This window comes from Cajanus cajan, chromosome 6 (genome assembly GCF_000230855.2).
Source record: "Cajanus cajan strain Asha chromosome 6, NIPB_CcT2T_4, whole genome shotgun sequence".
NCBI lineage: Eukaryota > Viridiplantae > Streptophyta > Magnoliopsida > Fabales > Fabaceae > Cajanus > Cajanus cajan.
In genome coordinates, this window is record NC_138522.1 from 12,018,919 (window position 1) to 12,038,962 (window position 20,044).

Here is a 20,044-nt window from a genome sequence, read left to right on the forward strand (position 1 = left end):
CCTCCTTTAACCAAAATTCACACTTAGAAAGTTTGGCATACAATTGTTTATCTTTCAGGATTTGGAGAACAGTTTGAAGGTGTTCTTCATGCTCTGCATGAGTTCGAGAATATATGAGGATATCATCTATAAAGACTACCATAAAATGGTTTAAATATGGTCAAAAAATCCTATTCATATAATCCATAAACACTGCAGGTGCATTGGTTACTCCAAAAGGCATCACTTGATATTCATAATGACCATACCTTGTTCTAAATGCAGTTTTTTGTATGTTTTCTGCTTTCACTTTGATTTGATGGTATCCTGATCTTAAATCTATTTTAGAAAACACAGTGGCTCCTCTTAATTGATCCATCAAATCATCTATTCTAGGAAGAGGGTATTTATTCTTTATGGTGAACTTGTTTAATTGTTGATAGTCTACACACAACCTAAAACTTCCATCATTCTTTTTAACTAACAAAACATGATCCCCCCAAGGTGATACACTAGGGCGTATGAATTGTTTTTTCAAGCAACTCTTCTAATTGTTTCTTCAACTCAGCTAGTTTAGAAGGTGACATCCTATAAGGTGCCATTGAAATTGGTCCTGTTCCAGGCATTAAATCAATTGAAAATTCAATCTCTCTATCAGGTGGCAAACTAGGAATATCATTAGGAAAAACTTCAGGAAAATTTTGAACAACAACTGTTTTTCAAGTCGACTTCTTCTTAGCTTCCATGGAAGATAAAATTAAATATCCTTGAACTTTACCCCATGAAAACTTGCTTATTGATTTGGATAATGAAATCGATAGGTCCTTAGAATCAGAAAACATTACAGACTTTTCGGCACAATTGAGAAAGACATGGTTGGAAGATAACCAGTCCATACCTAAAATCACATCTAATTGTGATAAAGGTAAGCAGATCAAATTTACAAGAAATTTTCTATCACCAATAAAAATAAGACAATCTAAACAAACTTTATTGGCAATTACAGATTTGTTTGTAGAGGTTGAAATAATTAGATTATTATCTAAAGAAGAAACTGTTAATTGAAGATGTTGGACGCAATCATTGAAGATAAAAGAATGAGTTGCGCCTGAATCATATAGTACATTTAAAGTTTTACCTTTAATGAAACATTTACCTTGTATTAGATCATTATTTTGATAAGCTTCAGTTCTGGTCATGGTATAAACTCTCCCAGTCGTAGGAGGTCTTGGTTTGGTTCCAGAAGTATTCGCCTATGCCTTTGGTTGTCCACACTCAGAAAATACATGACCAGGCTTTCCACACTTGAAACAAACAGGTCCTTTGAGATGACAGTCCTTAGTATAATGACCCTGTCCACACTTAAGACACTTAGCTTGATTATTCATGGGTCTACTGGATTTTCCTGCAAATTGAGAAGATTAGGGTTTCCATTGTGGACGATCATAAGGTTTTCCTTCATTATTCCTTCTCTTATTAAACTGAGGGCCAAAAGATTTTGGTCTATTATCCTTATTATGATCAAAACCTTCCAAAAATCGACACTTGTGTATTAATATGGGAAAATTAGAGATTTCTAATATCCCTACTGCCTTTCTTAATTCTGGTCTAAGTCCATCCTCAAATTTAATACACTTCATCCTCTCATCAGGGTGATAAAATAAAGCAGAATATTTTCCCAATTCCTCAAATTTAAAAGCATACTCTCCCACTATCATGTTCCCTTGTTTTAATTGTATAAATTCTATTTCTTTAGCCTTCCTAACATCATTAGGAAAATATTTTTCAAATAATTTAGCTCTAAACACTTCCCCTGTAATAATTATTCTCCCTCCTTCTAATAACCTTCTAGTACTATCCCACCAATATTCCGCTTCTCCTACTAACATAAATACTGCATAGTTCACTTTTTGGTTATCAGGACAGTTCATGACTCGGAATATCTTTTCTATTTCTTTAATCCATAATTCAGCTTTTTCAGGATTATATCCTCCGTCAAAATAGGAAGGTTTATTTCTCCTAAATTCAACCAATCCTTGTGACTCCCCCATTCCTTCCGGTCGTTGATTCCTTAACAAGGCGGCAACCATGTCCTTAATAGCTTGCACAGCCTCAATCAGTTCTGTATTTCTTCTTCCTGCCATCTGAATTTTTTTCATAGGTTAGTTTCTTATACTAGAAACATGGTTTGCCCATTTCCCCAAGTTACCCATGGAACGTTGCTCTGATACCATTAAAATGTAACGTCTAATAGTATAAATATTAACCTCAATTTTATACGTTTATATATATATTTATAGATTGAGAACACAAATAAGTAATAAAAGAAAATTTTCAAACTCACATACACATAATTAACTTATAATGACCTTAAAATATTTGCAATAATATATGTAATTATAAACTACTCATATCTTACATTATTATTTCCAATATTTACATTACATATTATTCTACTAGTATTTAGAGTACATGCCTTACATACTATATTTTTTTTCTACTACTACTACGATAGTATTTACATTGGTGGTGGAAATAAGTTTACAATAGGATTTGCATGATTTGCTGGTGGTAAAAAGAAAGTCACTATAATAGGTCCATCTATAATAGTGGGATTTTCTTGATTGGGAAAGAAAACGAACGAAGACAGTCCTATGCCTTGGAACGTGACTGAGTTGGAGACAACATCTACACTCCAATTACCCCCAGGAAAAACGGCAGTGATAACTACTGTAAAAGGACCTGGAATGGCCGGTAGATCCATCTATTTTATGATTTATTAAATTTTTCACAAAAAAAGGAGTGAGAGCACTTATCAAATAAATACAATTAATTGAATAAAGAACAAGATTGTCTATAGTAAACATAAAAATTAAATTTTTAGTTATAATAAAATTTGAATTATTTTAATAGTGTCTAGTCAAGATAAATGAGCATTATCGTAATATCAATCAAATATCAAACAAGATATTTCACCATAAATGCTTACTCATTTAAATCCCCAAGGTCGAACCTCCAGCTACAAATAAGTCAAACTTTATCTTCTATGGCTATAGAATAATATTTATCTTCATAATTACGTGAAGAAACAACAAGTCGAGTCCAAGATATCACAACTATATTATAGTTGATTATAAAATATATTTACAATAAATATATTTACGTAAAAAGAATATATTAAGAGTACCAATGATATAAATAAAAAAAATGAAAATTATTATAAAATAATTAAACAATATAAAATATGAACACCTTAATAATTATTATGGATAAAAATAATCATAGTTTAAGCAAATAAATGAGGTTAGGGACACCCCACTAAATAAATACACATAGAAAATAACATAAATAAATAAACATAGTAGTATATAAAATTTTAAAGAGATAAAGTTCTCCTCCCCTTTATCTTGAAATGTAGACTTATCAAGGGGTAGTTGTGTAAAAATTTTATTCTCTTTCTGCTCACTTCGCTCTCTTTCTCTTTTTCTCTTTTCTCTTCCTTCTCTTTTTTCTTAGTTCTCTCTTTTTCTACTTCCGTCACTTGTGTCTCAAATTTTACTACAGATGAAGCCTATTTATAGCATGAGAGGTAATGATTACATAGTTGGTATCTAATGGTAAATTGATTTCAATTAATTTAGTTTCACTACCATTTGCTTCTTTTAGTTACGTATAGATAACTTAGAATCATTTGAAATCAGTAGATAAGATTTCTGAGCTGGGTTTATCCGTGCATTTATTGCAGTGGATTTTTTTTTTTCATTAGTACTCTTAATATATTCTTTTTACGTAAATTTATTTATTGTAAATATATTTTATAATCAACTATAATATAGCTGTGATATCTTGGACTCGTCTTGTTGTTATTTCTTCACGTAATTATGAAGATAAATATTGTTCTATGGCCATAGAAGATAAAGTTTGAATTATTTGTGGCTGGAGGTTCTACCTTGGGGATTTAAATGAGTAAGCATTTATGGTGAAATATCCTGTTTGATATTTGATTGATATTACGATAATGCTCATTTATCCTGACTAGCCATTATTAAAATAAAATTTTATTATAACAATAAAAATTTAATTTTTATGTTTACTATAGACAATCTTGTTCTTTATTTAATTAATTGTATTTATTTGATAAGTTCTCTTACTCCTTTTTTTTTTGTGAAAAATTTAATATATCAAAAAATAGATGGATCTACCGACCATTCTAGGTCCTTTTATAGTAGTTATCACTGCCTTTTTCCTAGGGGTAATTGGAGTATAGACGCTGTCTCCAATTCAGTTACGTTCCAAGGCATAGGACTGTCTTCATTTGTTTTCTTTCCCAATCAAGAAAATCCCACTATTATAGATGGACCTATTATAGTGACTTTCTTTTTACCACCAGCAAATCATGCAAATCCTATTGTAAACTTATTTCCACCACCAATGTAAATACTATCGTAGTAGTAGTAGAAAAAAAAATAGTATGTAAGGCATGTACTCTAAATAATAGTAGAATAATATGTAATGTAAATATTGGAAATAATAATGTAAGATATGAGAAGTTTATAATTACATATATTATTGCAAATGTTTTAAGGTCATTATAAGTTAATTATGTGTATGTGAGTTTGAAAATTTTCTTTTATTACTTATTTGTGTTCTCAATCTATAAATATATATATATATATATATATATATATAAACGTATAAAATTGAGGTTAATATTTATATTATTAGACGTTACATCGGGCATAGATTGTGTAGCACTAAACATGGGTGAGGTAGAGGATTCCCTACCTCAATGGCGTCGGGCGCTGATTGCTAGATGAAAACTTGTTTAACTTTATAAATGGTGAACATAAGTATAGTTGATTAATCCGTTGCATGTTTTAAGTTGATAAATAATATTCATGCTATATACATTGATCTAGAATGATGTTTATAAAGATGTAGGCTGTTCAGTTGAGTAGTTGTATCAAATATACTTGATGCTTTATGTTGCATGTTGTTGAGATGTTGACATTAAGAATGCTTAAGGCATCGTGTTGAAAGTTATGTTGATCAACTTAGGATTAGAAGAAAGTTTATTTTAAAGTTGCATATCCCATTGTGAGGATATTGTGTTGTTATGCTCCAAGAGCCTAATTTTGTTGAAAACCCTTCTTGGAAAGTTTGACTCTTGAAGAGGATAGTTAGTCTCCTTTATGACCTCAATTGATGTGCTATGCAAGTTAGGTTGAGACATACTAGATATAAGCTGCCATAGTATAAGAGTTAGACTGAACTATACTAATTACAAGGGACCAACTTGAGTAAAGCACAAACTTGAGGGCTTAATCCCTAACTAAGTATTGGAGGGGCGTGGTATTTGGAGGGTAGTCAGTGGTTAATCCCATAGGAGGCTTATTAGTTAATGTCGTGGCAGGCTCACTCCCTAGTTGTTCTACCTTGAAATAAATACTGAACTTGCTAGTTTTAGTGACGACAATTGAGAAATCATGCTATATGGATTGATATCTCAGTTGGTTATTGATCTAGTTAGTATGAAAAGATGTTGGTTTGGTAAGGTCAAGTGATAGTATTGTCGAATCCTTATAAAAAAATTACTAAATTTATTTCAAATATAGGGAATAATCTAGACCATTATTTTGAAAGGCACAATCTGATTAAATCTAAATTTATCATGCAATTGTTAGAAAGAGACTTTTAGACAGCAAACAATAATCAATAATAATAAACACAAATAGAAAAATTAAACAAAAATTTCAATTAGAAAATGTATTAGATTTTCTTGCAACGAAATTTTTACAATTTAAAATATAATTCAAATTTAATCAGCCTTAAATCAACATTAACATAATTAAAATGTAGATCTAAATATAGATCTATTGAATTTTATAAAAATGTGAAACATAATTGCGATCTCACAATTTTTGTGAAATTCAAGAATGGTGAACGATTGATTTAGGCGATTTTAGGTCTAAATCTAAATCTAGACTTAAATCCAAAATCAATCTTCAATTATGTTCTAGATATAATTAAAATGAAATTCATAATAATGAAAATGAAAATTAGATCTAGAATGAAGAAGAAAATGAAAAGAATTCATATAGTAAAATTATATTGAGAACCTAAATTTTATCACGAATTTTATCGCAATTCATGAAATCTCGAATTGATTGAATAGATTAGCCACGCATCTCCATCAAGTTGTTGCAATCAATTCTTGTAGAGTAATTCAGGAGAAAAATCAAAGAGAGAAAGAAAGAGAATTTTAGAGAAACTTATATAGGAAACAACTCTAAAATCTGAAAAATGAGAGAAAGTGTATATCACAATTCTCATGACACCTATTAATAGACCAATATAGTGGGCCTAATTAGAATATTTACAAGGTTCAACTCACTAATCAACTAATTAATAAGGTTATACTATTAGTATAATAAGTTCATAAAGTAAACCCAAATTGAAGTGTAGAGACATAACTTTGAGGCACAATTTTTGGACTCTAGGATGTCCAAACTGGGTGAAACTCCCCCTAGAAAAGTTGTAAAGCTTTGTCCTAACTTTTTAGGGACATCAAGAATGTTCAATTCTGAGTTTGGGAGCTCCAAACATGGTTTTCACAAGACAACATGTCAAAGTGGATAGAAATTACGAGAATTAACTAGAATTTAGAATTAAAACAAAAATAGTTCACTAAAATAAATGTCAACCAATTTATCAATTTAAGACACTTCTAATAATCAAATAAGCCTAATCTAATGTACTAAAATATGTATTAATTATGCACTATCATCAAGGCACTTAGATTGTTTACTTATGTTGTAGGAGATATTCGTAGTTGAAATACATGACGACACATATAGTGTTATGTAATGCTGACTTGTGATGAATCATGTTGTATTCAAATTGTTGCTGATGTAACTTGAGTTGTTAATGTTTTAGTGTTCAAATTGACATTATGTTGTATTATGTTGAAAGATTGTAAGTTAATTCTTTGAACCTTAGCTTATCCTTACTTGTTTTCATGTAGTTGGATTATGATGATCATACTTTATATGAGTAGAACATGAATAAGTATGAGGAGATATGCAATGGAGGGCATCTAGAGGATGGTGGTGTTTGATGTCCTTTATGGTGCTACTTTTGTGTAGCCTTTATATATATATATATATATATATATATATATATTGTTTAACTGATAATTTAGATTATATATTTGACATTTACTATATTACTATACTTATATTTTGTTACATTTGTATAGTTGTTTTATACTTATATGCATGTCATATAGTACATATCTAGATATTTATAGATATATAATTCTAAGGACTTGGTTATTTTCCACGATTAATTGTCGAACTAAGTATAAAGATCATGTCAGGTTATTATATTAATTTACTAATTTGATATCATAGTATAAACGAACCTTAATTCATACATGTATGTGGTTCAAATGAAACTATTAAGTTCTACCCAAAATCAAAACTTTAATAGTTTTTCATTCTCTTTGAAATTTTCCAATGTTAATATTATATATAATGTAATTGAAAAAAAAGTATACCACTATTTTAAAATATGTTGACATTTATTAAAACTTTTGAACAGAATAATACCTACGTACGTAAAAGTAACGTGTAATACATATATAATTAAATAATAGTAATGTAATGTTTAGATTTGGAAAAGGTTATTAAGTATTTTTTACACCAAAAAAGCTATTAACTATTAATCTCTAAAAGAAGAAGAACAAAGTTTGGGTTAGACATCAAGATCGACATTAATAAAAAATTATACTTGAATTCTGATTAAAAAAATCACTTTGAATCTAAAGTCATTGGTGCTTCATTAATTAACATAAACCTGAATTATCCTCTCTAAATCGTAGCCAAGTTTTCGACCAATTCGTTTAAAAGCATGTATTACCCCCTAACCAAGAAAACAGCGATGTCATTTTCTGACATTTTCATTTGCTTTTAACCAAATAAGATACCTTTGATTCATCACACACAACTTGTTCAACCAAACATCATGATCCGAAAGAAAAAGTATTGTATACAACTATATATATATTCTTAGATTAGTCAATATGATTGAAAACGTGCTACATTTACATGTCATTATTATGATTGTTTTTTCAACGAAAATAATTTACGCAGTCACTATTAACTAAACTAAAGATTAATTTGTACTCACAAAATAAAATTATCATTATTTAAACAATTAAATATCATTATCATGCATTACTTTAATTGTATTATTAATAAAATTATAATTATTTGAACATGTTATTATATACCACAAATACCTTTTACACCTTTTACTAAAGGTAATCATATTCAAATCAAATAAAATTAGACTTAAATATGTTTAAACAACCTTGAATTAGCTTGATATTCAGATTACTATTTTTTAAATTTTTTTTTGTTTAAATTACTTGACTGATATTTTTTTTAGTTTAGTAACGTCAACTTCTGTTAAATGATGACATGGTAAACGGACTGCCACGTCATTACCTAACAGTGTATGTCATGTCAGCACACATGACCACCTCATTGTCCACGTAAATTGCCACGTCATATTTGAAATTTTTTAAAAAAATTAGTTTTCCAAACCCCCCTCATTCTCCTCTACTGTGAGCAGCGCCTCCTCCAGCCGCGGCAGCGCCGCCGTGCTCATGAAGCCCCCGCCGCGTTCGTATTCGTATTCTCATTATCACATCAATGTATTCGTATTCCCCTGCACAAATACAAAAGGAGAAGATTAATTAAATCAAAATTTTGTGTTTATTCGAACAATGAAAAATTCCTTTTGCTAATTTTCATACTAGCGGGGCAGAAAGTTGATTTTTCCCAGCGAGATTTGCAGACGGAAGCATCGTATCCGAGACCTAACAACCCTTCCATAACGATCTTTCTACAACAATCGTCTTTGCGTTTGCACGTTGCCTTGGGACAAATCCAACACGCAGAGGTTGAGCGGGAGGAGGCGGTGGTTGCTGCGGAGCTTCACGAGGAGGAAAACCAAGAGGCGCTGGCTGCGACGAAGGAGGCCCTGTGCAGTGGCTTCATGAGCACGACAATGACGGCGAGGCGGTGCTGCCGCAACTGGAAGAGGCGCTGCGCGCGACAGAGGAGAATGAGCGGGGTTTGGAAAACTAATTTTTAAAAAAAATTTCAAATATGACGTGATAATTTATGTGGACAATGAGGTGACTATGTGTACTGACATGACATACACTATTGGGTGATGATGTGACAATCCGTTTGCCACGTCATCATTTAATAGAGGAAACTAACGTCAGGTACTAAATTGAAAAAAATATTAGTCAAGTAATATAAATAATTTTTTTTTAAAAAGTAGTAATATGAAAATCGAGCTAATTTGAGACAGTTTAAACATATTTAAACTAATAAAATTATTATGAATGACAATTTTTTTAATATTTAACATAATTATACATTTAAAACTCAAATTTAAAATTACTGATTGATTAAAATAATTTCAAAATACAAATGACTATCTTGTATAATAATATTTTTAATATTTATTTTAACAAGAATAATTTTAATCATTTTTTTTTATAAAAAAAGTTTTTAGGGACTTTTTTTAAGTTCTTATCTATTTTATTTTTTATTTATTTATTAACAAATTAAGTTTTAATATTTTTAAAATAAATTATTAATATTTTAAATTAAATTTTTAGTATTTTTAAAATAAATTATTAATAATTAAAAATAATTTTGTGTAAAAATATAAATTATTTATCATAAATCTAAAATATAACTTATATATTTAAAAATATTTATTTATATAAAGTTTAAATATAATTTATATATTTAAATATAATAGTTGCCTTATATATATATATATATAATTTTTTTGCAAATTTTAATTATATATAATAACTATTATTACACTAGCTAAAATACTAGTTAATTTATATGTTGAATAATACTTATTTTAATATTTGATGACGCTTTTATTTAACAAAAAAAAATATATATCTCGGTCATAATAAATTGTTTGTATCTTGAGACTAAAAGAATCATGTTAATAAGTATTTTAAGCACGCCAAAGACTAATTAAATAAATAATAACTTAAGTCTAGATCTTAATGTAATTTTATCTTATAAGATTGTCTTTAGTTTCACACTAGTGAGATAAGGATCTATATCACATGGATTTTTTGAGCCTACAACATCAATTATACAACTGATATTGTTCTCGCCAACATGATTATCTGGGCACGTATAACATCGACTTTGTTATAACCAATGTGTTGGAGTCCAAGATTCATATATATCTCATAACTGATGTTGGCCTCATGAATTTAAAAAACATCACTCGACAAACTAATACATCAAATATAACACAATTGATATAATAATCTAATGTCGAAGGCTATTTTTCACCCACCTCCTTTAAATGTTGTATCTGTAGTTATCTTATCATATTTGTTTTGTATAGTTGATATCTAAGTCACATATGAACATCTTTCTTTTTCAAAGTCTTCCATAACACTTTTCTTCAAACACGATCATATATTTATTCCAAGTCAATAAAATCACATGTCTTCCTTTATTCCAATACCTTTCCATTAACCTCCATAAAAATAAATCTCATAAATCTAAATTAACCATGAGTAGTCCATGTTCTTTATGTCACAAACACTATGTTGATTGCTGAGAGTGTAACACAACTCTCTTTCTTTACTACATACTACAAGATCATAGAAACTAGATACTTCTATCTTATATCTTATGGCTATATTTATTATAATTTTTCATACTAATATTGACAATATAGCAGAATATTAAATAATTATTGTGTTTATAATAATTAAAGCTGACGTATGAAACATTGTATTATTTATCTGGATTTAAGATTATGGTTTTTAACATTTATAATATATTAATTTTTTTATACATATATGGTATAACTTTGAAAGTCTTCCTTATTTATCTAATGTTTTGTGTGAACGGATAGTTGCATTAGTAAGTAGTCTTTGCGTGGTAGCAATCTAGTCAAAGCCTTGCGAGCCAATCTTCGTCGAACCGGTCAGCAATGGCGGCTCGACCGCCCCGTCGCCACCAAATCCAAAATGCTTTGTTTCCTTTGCTTGCTTCTTGTGACTCTCATTTCCTTTGCTTCTTGTGACTCCTATATTCATCCATCACCGTATACAATCACAAGTCTTATATATGCAATATTTTTAAGTATTTTTCACATTTTTTATTAAATAGAAATAAATTCTCAAATTGATATCTCATATCAGAATTTATCTTAGTAATATTGAATAATATTATTATTGTTCAATTTATTATATTATTCACTCGGGTTGTTATTGAATTATTTATATATGTTTATCCTTATAAATTATATATTCAAGAATATTTGACATGAGGGGCATGTTAGAATTTTTTTATATTAACATCTATTTAAGATAATATTAATTTAGTGTATATAAGTGAGAAATAAATCTTGTTTTATATAACGATTTTATAAAACTGATTTATAATTCATTTTCTTAAGACCGACTAATTTTGAGTTTATACCTTGAAATATAACCCTTAAATACCTTGATAGAAAGTTTTACAGTGTGTACCCAATTCAAAATAGGATTGCTACTAGCAGAGAATATATATTGTTTAAAAACAAAATAAACATACGTGATTTGACATTCACATTCGGGGACAAACCACATCAACCACGCTTTTTTTGTTTTGTTTTTGTTTATTTTATTTTATCAAAAACAACAACAATCGTTGGTTCATTGTTCACTAATATTCAATAAAATAAACCCGTACCTCAGCATGATATCATTGAGAAGAAGTAAAAATGGAAAATAAAGAGAGGAGGGAGAGTGTTGTTGAGAGTTCAATTTTGCTGTCCACCACCACCTGGCAGAGGCAGACCATTCCAATGGCTTCACAGTTTTAGCCTTTAGGCCTTCAAAGATTCACTTATTTTATTCCCTGGCACAACCACCAAGTACATGAGTTTTTCTCAAAGAAGAAAAGCACATAGCACAAGAGAAGCACCATTATTAATGTCAGAGCAGGAAACCGATTCATGGGGCTTCCTGTTTGTCTGTTTCTTGATCCTTTTCTCAGGTACTATCACAAAACTCTTTTTCCAAAAAAGGAAAAGTTTTTGCCTCAAACTCCTTTTTGGGTTCATAATAATTGATGAGTTAAGTAGTGAACCGTACCTTAATAAGAATCAATGTTTATTATTATAATTATTATTAAGTACCAATCTATCTGGTGGGGTGTTAATAGATTCTCTATTTATTAATTTATTATGTTTATTCTTCTGGTTTTCCTAGGTTGATCATTGATGCTATTTTGTTAGTACGTTTTACCGAGGTTGTGGTGATTGTACAGGTAAATTAGTTGCTGGGGATTCTTTTAATTCATTGGACTCGGACAAACAAGTTTTGCTGAAGCTGAAAACGTACTTGCAAACCCAAACTCGTGCAAATAGAGGAGGCTACACCAGCTGGAACAAGAACAGTTCAAACCCTTGTGTGTGGTCAGGAATCAGGTGCGGGTTCTTCAACAACACAGCACGGAGGGTTGTGAAAGTAGACATCTCTGCCAGTGACATATATGGTAACATATTCCCCAACTTTTCTCAGCTCACTGAGCTCACACACCTTGACATCTCTTGGAACTCTCTCTCTGGGGTCATTCCTGAGGACTTGAGGAGGAGCCACAAGCTTGTGTATCTTAACCTCTCTCATAATACTCTTGAGGGGGAGTTGAATTTGAAGGGCTTGGCACAGTTGCAGACACTGGACTTGTCTGTTAACAGGTTTGTTGGGGGACTTGGGGTGAGTTTTCCTGCCATTTGTGAGAACTTGGTGACTTTGAATATTTCAGACAATCACTTGAGTGGTGAGGTTGGTGGTTTCTTTGACCAATGCTTGAGGCTGCAGTATTTGGATTTGAGCACCAACCATCTTAGTGGGGCCCTATGGAGTGGGTTTTCCAGGCTGAGGGAGTTTTCAGTGTCAGAGAATTTTCTCCATGGGGTTGTTTCTCCTCAGGCTTTTCCAAGGAACTGTAGCCTTGAAAAACTGGATCTTTCGGTGAATGAATTTGTTGGTGAGGCCCCCAAGGAGGTTGCTAACTGCAAGAATTTGGTGGTTCTTAACCTCTCTAGTAACAAGTTCAGTGGAGATGTTCCAAGTGAAATTGGTTCCATTTCTGTTCTTGAGTCATTGTTCTTGGGGAACAACACTTTCTCAAGGGATATCCCAGAGGCCCTTTTGAACTTGACCAATTTGTTCATCTTGGATTTGAGCAGAAACGGATTTGGTGGGGAGGTGCAGAAGATTTTTGGGAAATTCAAGCAAGTCAAGTTTCTTCTGCTGCACTCAAATTCCTACACTGGAGGGTTGAACACATCAGGCATTTTCACTTTGACCAACCTTAGCCGCTTGGAATTGAGTTCCAATAACTTTTCAGGTCCATTACCTGTTGAAATCTCACACATGTCTCGACTCACTTTCTTAACCTTAACCAACAACCAGTTCACTGGACCTGTTCCATCTGAATTGGGAAAGTTGACTTACCTTGTGGCACTTGAACTTGCCTTCAACAATTTCAGTGGCTCAATTCCACCGAGCCTTGGAAATTTGACTTCTCTCTTGTGGTTAAACCTTGCAAATAATTCATTAACAGGAGAAATCCCACTAGAGTTGGGAAACTGCTCAAGCTTGTTGTGGTTGAACCTTGCAAACAACAAACTCTCTGGAAAATTTCCTCCTGAGCTAACAAGAATTGGTAGGGATGCAACGGCCACATTTGAATCAAATAAAAAAAGCATAGGCCAAGTTGTTGCTGGCAATAGTGAATGCTCATCAATGAAGAGATGGATACCTGCTGATTACCCTCCATTCAGCTTTGTGAATACCATCCTAACAAGGAAGAATTGTAGGGCCCTTTGGAACAGGTTGCTCAAAGGATATGGTATTTTCCCCACTTGTGAATCTGAGCCCTCTTCTAGATCATCACACATATCAGGGTATGTTCAGCTAACTGGTAACCAGTTGAGTGGTGATATTCCTTCAGAAATTGCGACCATGGTGAACTTCAGCATGTTGCATTTGGGGGATAACAAGTTCACTGGGAAATTCCCTCCGCAGATGGTAACTTTGCCACTTGTAGTCTTGAACATGACTAGAAACAATTTTTCTGGTGAAATTCCAAATGAAATTGGCAGCATGAAGTGCCTAGAGAATCTTGATTTGTCTTGGAACAATTTCTCTGGAGCATTTCCTATAAGTTTGGCACACTTGGATGCGCTTAGCAGGTTCAACATATCATACAATCCCCTCATATCAGGTATAGTCCCACCAGCTGGACACTTACTCACTTTTGACAAGGACTCATATTTGGGTGACCCTCACTTGAACCTCCCTGAGTTCTTAAACTCATCTGGCGACAGAAATAGCACTCTACACATAGTCTTGAAAAATCCCACAAAATGGTCTTTGATTTTGGCTGTAGCCCTGGCTGTCATTGTCTTTGGACTTCTTTTCCTTGTAATATGTTTCTTGGTGAAAAGTCCATCAGTGGAACAAAGATACCTCATGAAGAACACAAAGAAGCAAGCACATGACTCAGGAAGCTCAGGATCCTCAACATGGTATTCCGACACTGTTAAGATATTCCACCTGAACAAGACAGTTTTCACACACGCAGACATCTTGGAAGCAACCTCCAACTTCACAGAGGAGAGAGTGATAGGAAGGGGTGGCTATGGAACAGTGTATAGAGGGATGTTTCCAGATGGGAGAGAAGTGGCAGTGAAGAAGCTACAAAGGGAAGGAACTGAGGGGGAGAAAGAATTCAGAGCTGAAATGAAGGTTCTCAGTGGTCAAGGCTTTAACTGGCCTCATCCAAACCTTGTCACACTCTATGGCTGGTGCCTCTATGGTTCACAGAAAGTACTTGTTTATGAGTACATAGGAGGTGGAAGCTTGGAGGAAGTTGTGACAGACACAAAAAGGTTGACATGTAGAAGGCGCATAGAAGTGGCAATTGATGTTGCTAGAGCACTAGTCTTTCTACACCATGAGTGTTACCCTGCTATTGTGCACAGAGATGTGAAAGCTAGTAATGTGTTGCTAGACAAGGATGGAAAGGCCAAGGTAACAGACTTTGGACTTGCTAGGATTGTTGATGTTGGAGATAGTCATGTGAGTACTGTAGTGGCTGGCACAGTGGGGTATGTGGCACCAGAATATGGACAAACATGGCAAGCCACCACAAAAGGGGATGTGTATAGTTTTGGGGTGTTGGCTATGGAGCTAGCAACTGGGAGAAGAGCAGTGGATGGAGGGGAAGAGTGTTTGGTGGAGTGGACTAGGCGTGTTATGATGGATTCTGAGAGACAAGGGTTAGCTCAATCTCAATCTTTGCCAGTGTTGTTGAAGGGTTCAAAGGAGATGGGGGAGTTGCTCCATGTTGGAGTGAAGTGCACACATGATGCACCACAGGCTAGGCCTAACATGAAGGAGGTTCTAGCTATGCTCATTAAGATATACAATCCCGTTGGGGACTCAAATTATGGCCACCTTGTCTAGTCTTTTTGGATTTTGGAAAAAAAAATGTGCATACTGCATAGTGTAAGTTGCAATACAGTCTACAATTACATAGGAAAAACATGTCATACACAGTTGATTCTTCTCATGTAAAGATAGAAACTCGTCATTCATGTATAAGAAGTTGCTCAATTTTGTTCTGTTACCATTGTGACTTTACATTTGTTTAACACCTTTTGAAGAATAACTAGCACCTCTGTTCAATTTGTCTTGATCATTGGTGGCAGGGTAAAAAAGTTTCTTTCTCCAATCCGTCCAGAAGATCTCTATCTTATTCTTTAAACAAAGATAACAGGGAATAAATTCTTAGAATTATTATATATATTAATTACGAGGATTATGAATTGAATCATAGTATTTCTCTGGTTAATTAAGTAATTAGACTTTTGTTTTGAATAGTCTATGATAGATGTGCCATTCATTTAATGTTCATGTATTTAAGAGGTTCTTACTCTCTTTTGATGTGGTTATATAAGTTTTTTTTAATCAAACAATTTTATAAATGTGTGAAACCCTAGTTACTGGAGTCATTCTTATATTGTTAGTTACCTCTTATTTTCCAACGAAAATTGAGAGATTAAAATGAACTTGTTTCTACTGTTAAATACATAATTTTAATATTGATTTTCTCTTGAATTCAGCATGTTATAATTTTAATATTGATTTTCTAAGTATGTTATAAATTTCCTTTAATTGCTATCAAAACCTAAGCAGATACATATAATAATAGTGAGATTTGTAATTCCCCATCAAAGGTTATAATCAAATTTGTATGTAGCTAATTTATAGCTAGATGATACGTTAGCATCACGGTTCTCGTTATCTCATGTCCATCAACCACCATCAAATGAGGATGAAGGAGAAAAAAGGATTGCATATAAAGAGTTTTTGCTTGACGCTTACAAACATTAACAAATTACCACGTATAAAAACAATAAAAATAAATATTTACATATACATGGACTCTTGCAAGTGCCTTTTAACAGTTATTGCATATATGACATTGCAGTATTATCAGTGGAATCCATACATACATGTTTTATTGCAGTCCAGTACAAGTATATGTAGACTTGGACATTGGAATTTTATGATTGGGAGCTTCCAATGGGAACTAGAGTCGAGAGATAATCATGACCAACCGGAACACTTCAACATGATCTTGATAAATGTCCTTTGGTTGAGGATGAATTGAGGGATGACTATGGTTCAACTGCCGCCAACTTTAAGTCATGAGTAGGGTAATTCCTATCATGATTCTTCAATTGCCTTAAAGGTATGGATAAACTATTTTATAGTGCAGGGTTCAACGTCTTTAGTGATTGCAAGAGTCTGAAGTATTTGCTTGATCAGAAGGAGTTGAACATGAGACAGAGACGGTGGATGGAATATTTTAAAAGACTATGAATTTCAGTTGATGTATTACCCTAGGAAGGCCAATGTAGTGATAAATGCTTTGAGTAGGAAGTCCATCCACATGTGTCTAGTCTGATGGTAAAGGAGTTGGAGCTGGTTGATAAATTCAGATATTTGAATCTGTATGTGAAGTTGGCTCAAGACCACATTAGCTATGGCATGACTACCATTGCTAGTGAGTTCTTGTAGCAAGTTGGTATGAAGTAGTTGTAAGATTTGGAAGTTGTGAAGGTTCTTAATTTGTTGGATACAGAAAAAGCAGTTGGCTTTGAGATGGGTGAAGATGGGATTTGAGGTTTAAGGGCAAAATTTGCCTACCTCAAGATTCTGAGTGTAGAAAGACATTGTGGAATATATGATGGCCTGTCTGATTTGTCAGAAGGTTAAGGGTGGGCACCAAAAGTTTGGTGGTTTAATTGTAGATGATGGAGATCCTGTAGTGGAAGTTGGATAGTATCACTATGGATTTTATTGATGGGTTGCCTAAGTCGACTAGGAATAGTGATGCTATTTGAGTTGTGCCTGACAGATTGACCAAGTGTGCACTTTTCTTGCCTGTCAATATCAAGTGATCCTTGGAGAAGTTGACATAGTTGCATGTGAAGGAAATAGTACAGTTGCACGGGGTGCCTTCTTGTATTATTTCAAATAGGGATCCAAGGCCCACTTCTAGATTTTTGGCAGAATCTACACTAAGTCTTAGGTACGAGGTTGGGTGATGGCATCCTAGCTTGCATGAACTTGAGATGATCAACAAAGAATAGGACGCCTTCTCCAAGGATCAAGTTCTTCAAAGGTGGCACAAGGTTTTAGGGTGGATGATGATGGAATGGACGAAAATGGAGGTTGGGTAAAAGGTGTTTGAGGAAATGCTTGAGAAGGGTACTCTAGGGTTGGCTCACTTCATGATGATGAAGGCCACTTCTAGGGTTGTTTCTCTCAAGGTAGAGATGGGAGGGAGGTGGCCGAATTAGCCAAGGGTGACTAAGGAAAGATATAAAGGCACAAAAGGCTCTCTTTATATTCAATATCCAAAATATTTACAAGGTGTGGTGCCTAAAGTATTTATAGGAGTGAGAGGCATCTAGGATTGCATTTAGGGTGCCAAATGCACACCAAATGAAACCCAAATTAACCCTAGATGCAACTTGGTGGCCAATAATGGAATCTTTGGGTTTAGTTAGGCTACATCTAGGTGCATGATAAGATCATGCAACATTTGCCCTCCACTTGGGTCTAAGCCTTTCTAAGTCCAAAAATAGGTCCAAACACCACCAAAAATGTGTCTAGCTCCCTAATTAAATATCTTAGCCCAAAATTAAAAACCTGTGATCTAAAACACCCCATAATACAAGGGTAAAATGAGAAATACAAAAGAAAATAAATCATATGACTAAGATACCCCAAAATACAAGGGTAAAATAGGAAATTAAAGACAAGGGCAAAAATAGGAATAAAAATAAATGCTATAAAAACTTAGGAGCTAAGGCCCAAAAGTAGGCTTACTTCTCCTATGATTTTTCAACACTAACTCATTCCTCTTGGTTCCTTCAATATATCACCTCTTGGTCTTCTTGGCCTTAGTGTTATTCCATCATTCCCTCCCTCTTGAAAAGGATTTGACCTCAAATCAAGAGGTTCTTCATGGTGGTCCTCATGACCAACAAAAACATAAAAATAAGCATTAAAGGTGATAGTATATGATAGAAATGGAAAGTGTATCCTAAGAGGAGTTCCACTAAAAATGCTAAAAAGATTGTTTAAACTAAAAGGACTAGACTCTCTAATGCGAAAGATAGGATCCTCCTCATGGTGAAGTCTAGATGTATAACCAAAACCTAAAATGGTAAAAAGACTAAAACTATAGTACACTAATGCATTAGTCCTAAAAACTAAAATATCTTGTTGGAGGTACCCAATGTAGTGACCTAGGTATGTACTAGAAAATAAAGAAAACTTAACTAAACAATTACCTAAACAACTTTGTATTGCATAATTTGTTAGATACATATGAGAAAAAGGTGTTAAGAGGAGTCTAGAAAACTCATATAATCTAAGTTTGTCTTGTAGGGAAGTAACCAAGTTAAGTTCATATAAATTTGAACTTCCCTCAAGATCAAAAATAGAAAATAGGACACCATTAGATGTATCCAACAAATCATACAAATCAAAAGTTGGGTGCTTGATGAAAACAACTAAAGTAGAAAGAGTCTTAAAGAAAGAAGGCTTATCTTCATTGGGCACCACGAAGGAAGTAGCACAAAAAGTGGGACTAAGTGAAGTCCACTTCTTCTTCACTAAATCTTGAAGTTGAGATTCTTTTTCTTTAAAAAGGATTTGTTTTTTAATCTCCACTTCATGACAAGTGGCAATGTGAGAGAAAGAGTTAAGGTCTTGATGAATGAAAAAAGTCTTTTTTAAATCATTTTCAATAGTAAAATGACTTTCTTTAAGCATAAGCCCTTTGGAAGAAACATTATCCTCCTTACTCTTCTCTAAGAGTATTGTTTGTTTTCCATTTTCTAACCACTCTTTAACCTTCTCTATTCTTTTCTTTATTTTTTCTCTCTTTTCTATTCTTTTCTTTTTCTTTCCTTCTAAGTTCCCCCTCTCTTGTTGTATTTTCTTCCTCATGCATACTCCTAGGAACTCTAACTTCTTTGCCTTTTTGAGATCTAGTTGGAACAATCCTAGGTTTGGATCCATTAGTTTCTCTCCCCTCAACTAATTTTTCAAGTAGTTGTTTTATTTCCTCATTATTCCTTGCATTTTCTTTTTCCCTTTTTCTAATTTCTTCCTCTCTTTTTTTGTTTTTCTCTTCTTTTTTTCTTAGGTACTCTTTCAATTCCCTAAGTTCATCCCTAACACTAGACCTAGTACTACAAGAATTATGACCATGTACACTAAAATGATCACTCGTCTTTGATCAAGAAAAGGTTTTCACAAATTTGTTTTCAAAAGGTTGGTAAAAAGGTTTTCACAAAGAGTGAGTGATAAAAAGGTTTTCACAAAAGGTTTTCAAGGTGCAAGATTGGTATGAAA

The 20,044-nt window shown here is 32.9% G+C and overlaps 1 protein-coding gene across 1 annotated transcript; it reads left to right on the forward strand.

Moving 5' to 3' along the window:
- The first annotated feature begins 11,671 nt into the window (after window positions 1-11,671).
- On the forward strand, window positions 11,672-15,734 carry LOC109809581 (putative LRR receptor-like serine/threonine-protein kinase At1g74360). Its single transcript, XM_020372922.3, has 2 exons — window positions 11,672-12,089; window positions 12,363-15,734. The coding sequence occupies exons 1-2, from the start codon at window positions 11,972-11,974 to the stop codon at window positions 15,569-15,571; spliced, it is 3,327 nt and encodes a 1,108-aa protein (XP_020228511.1). The 5' UTR covers window positions 11,672-11,971; the 3' UTR covers window positions 15,572-15,734.
- Window positions 15,735-20,044: the final 4,310 nt, after the last annotated feature.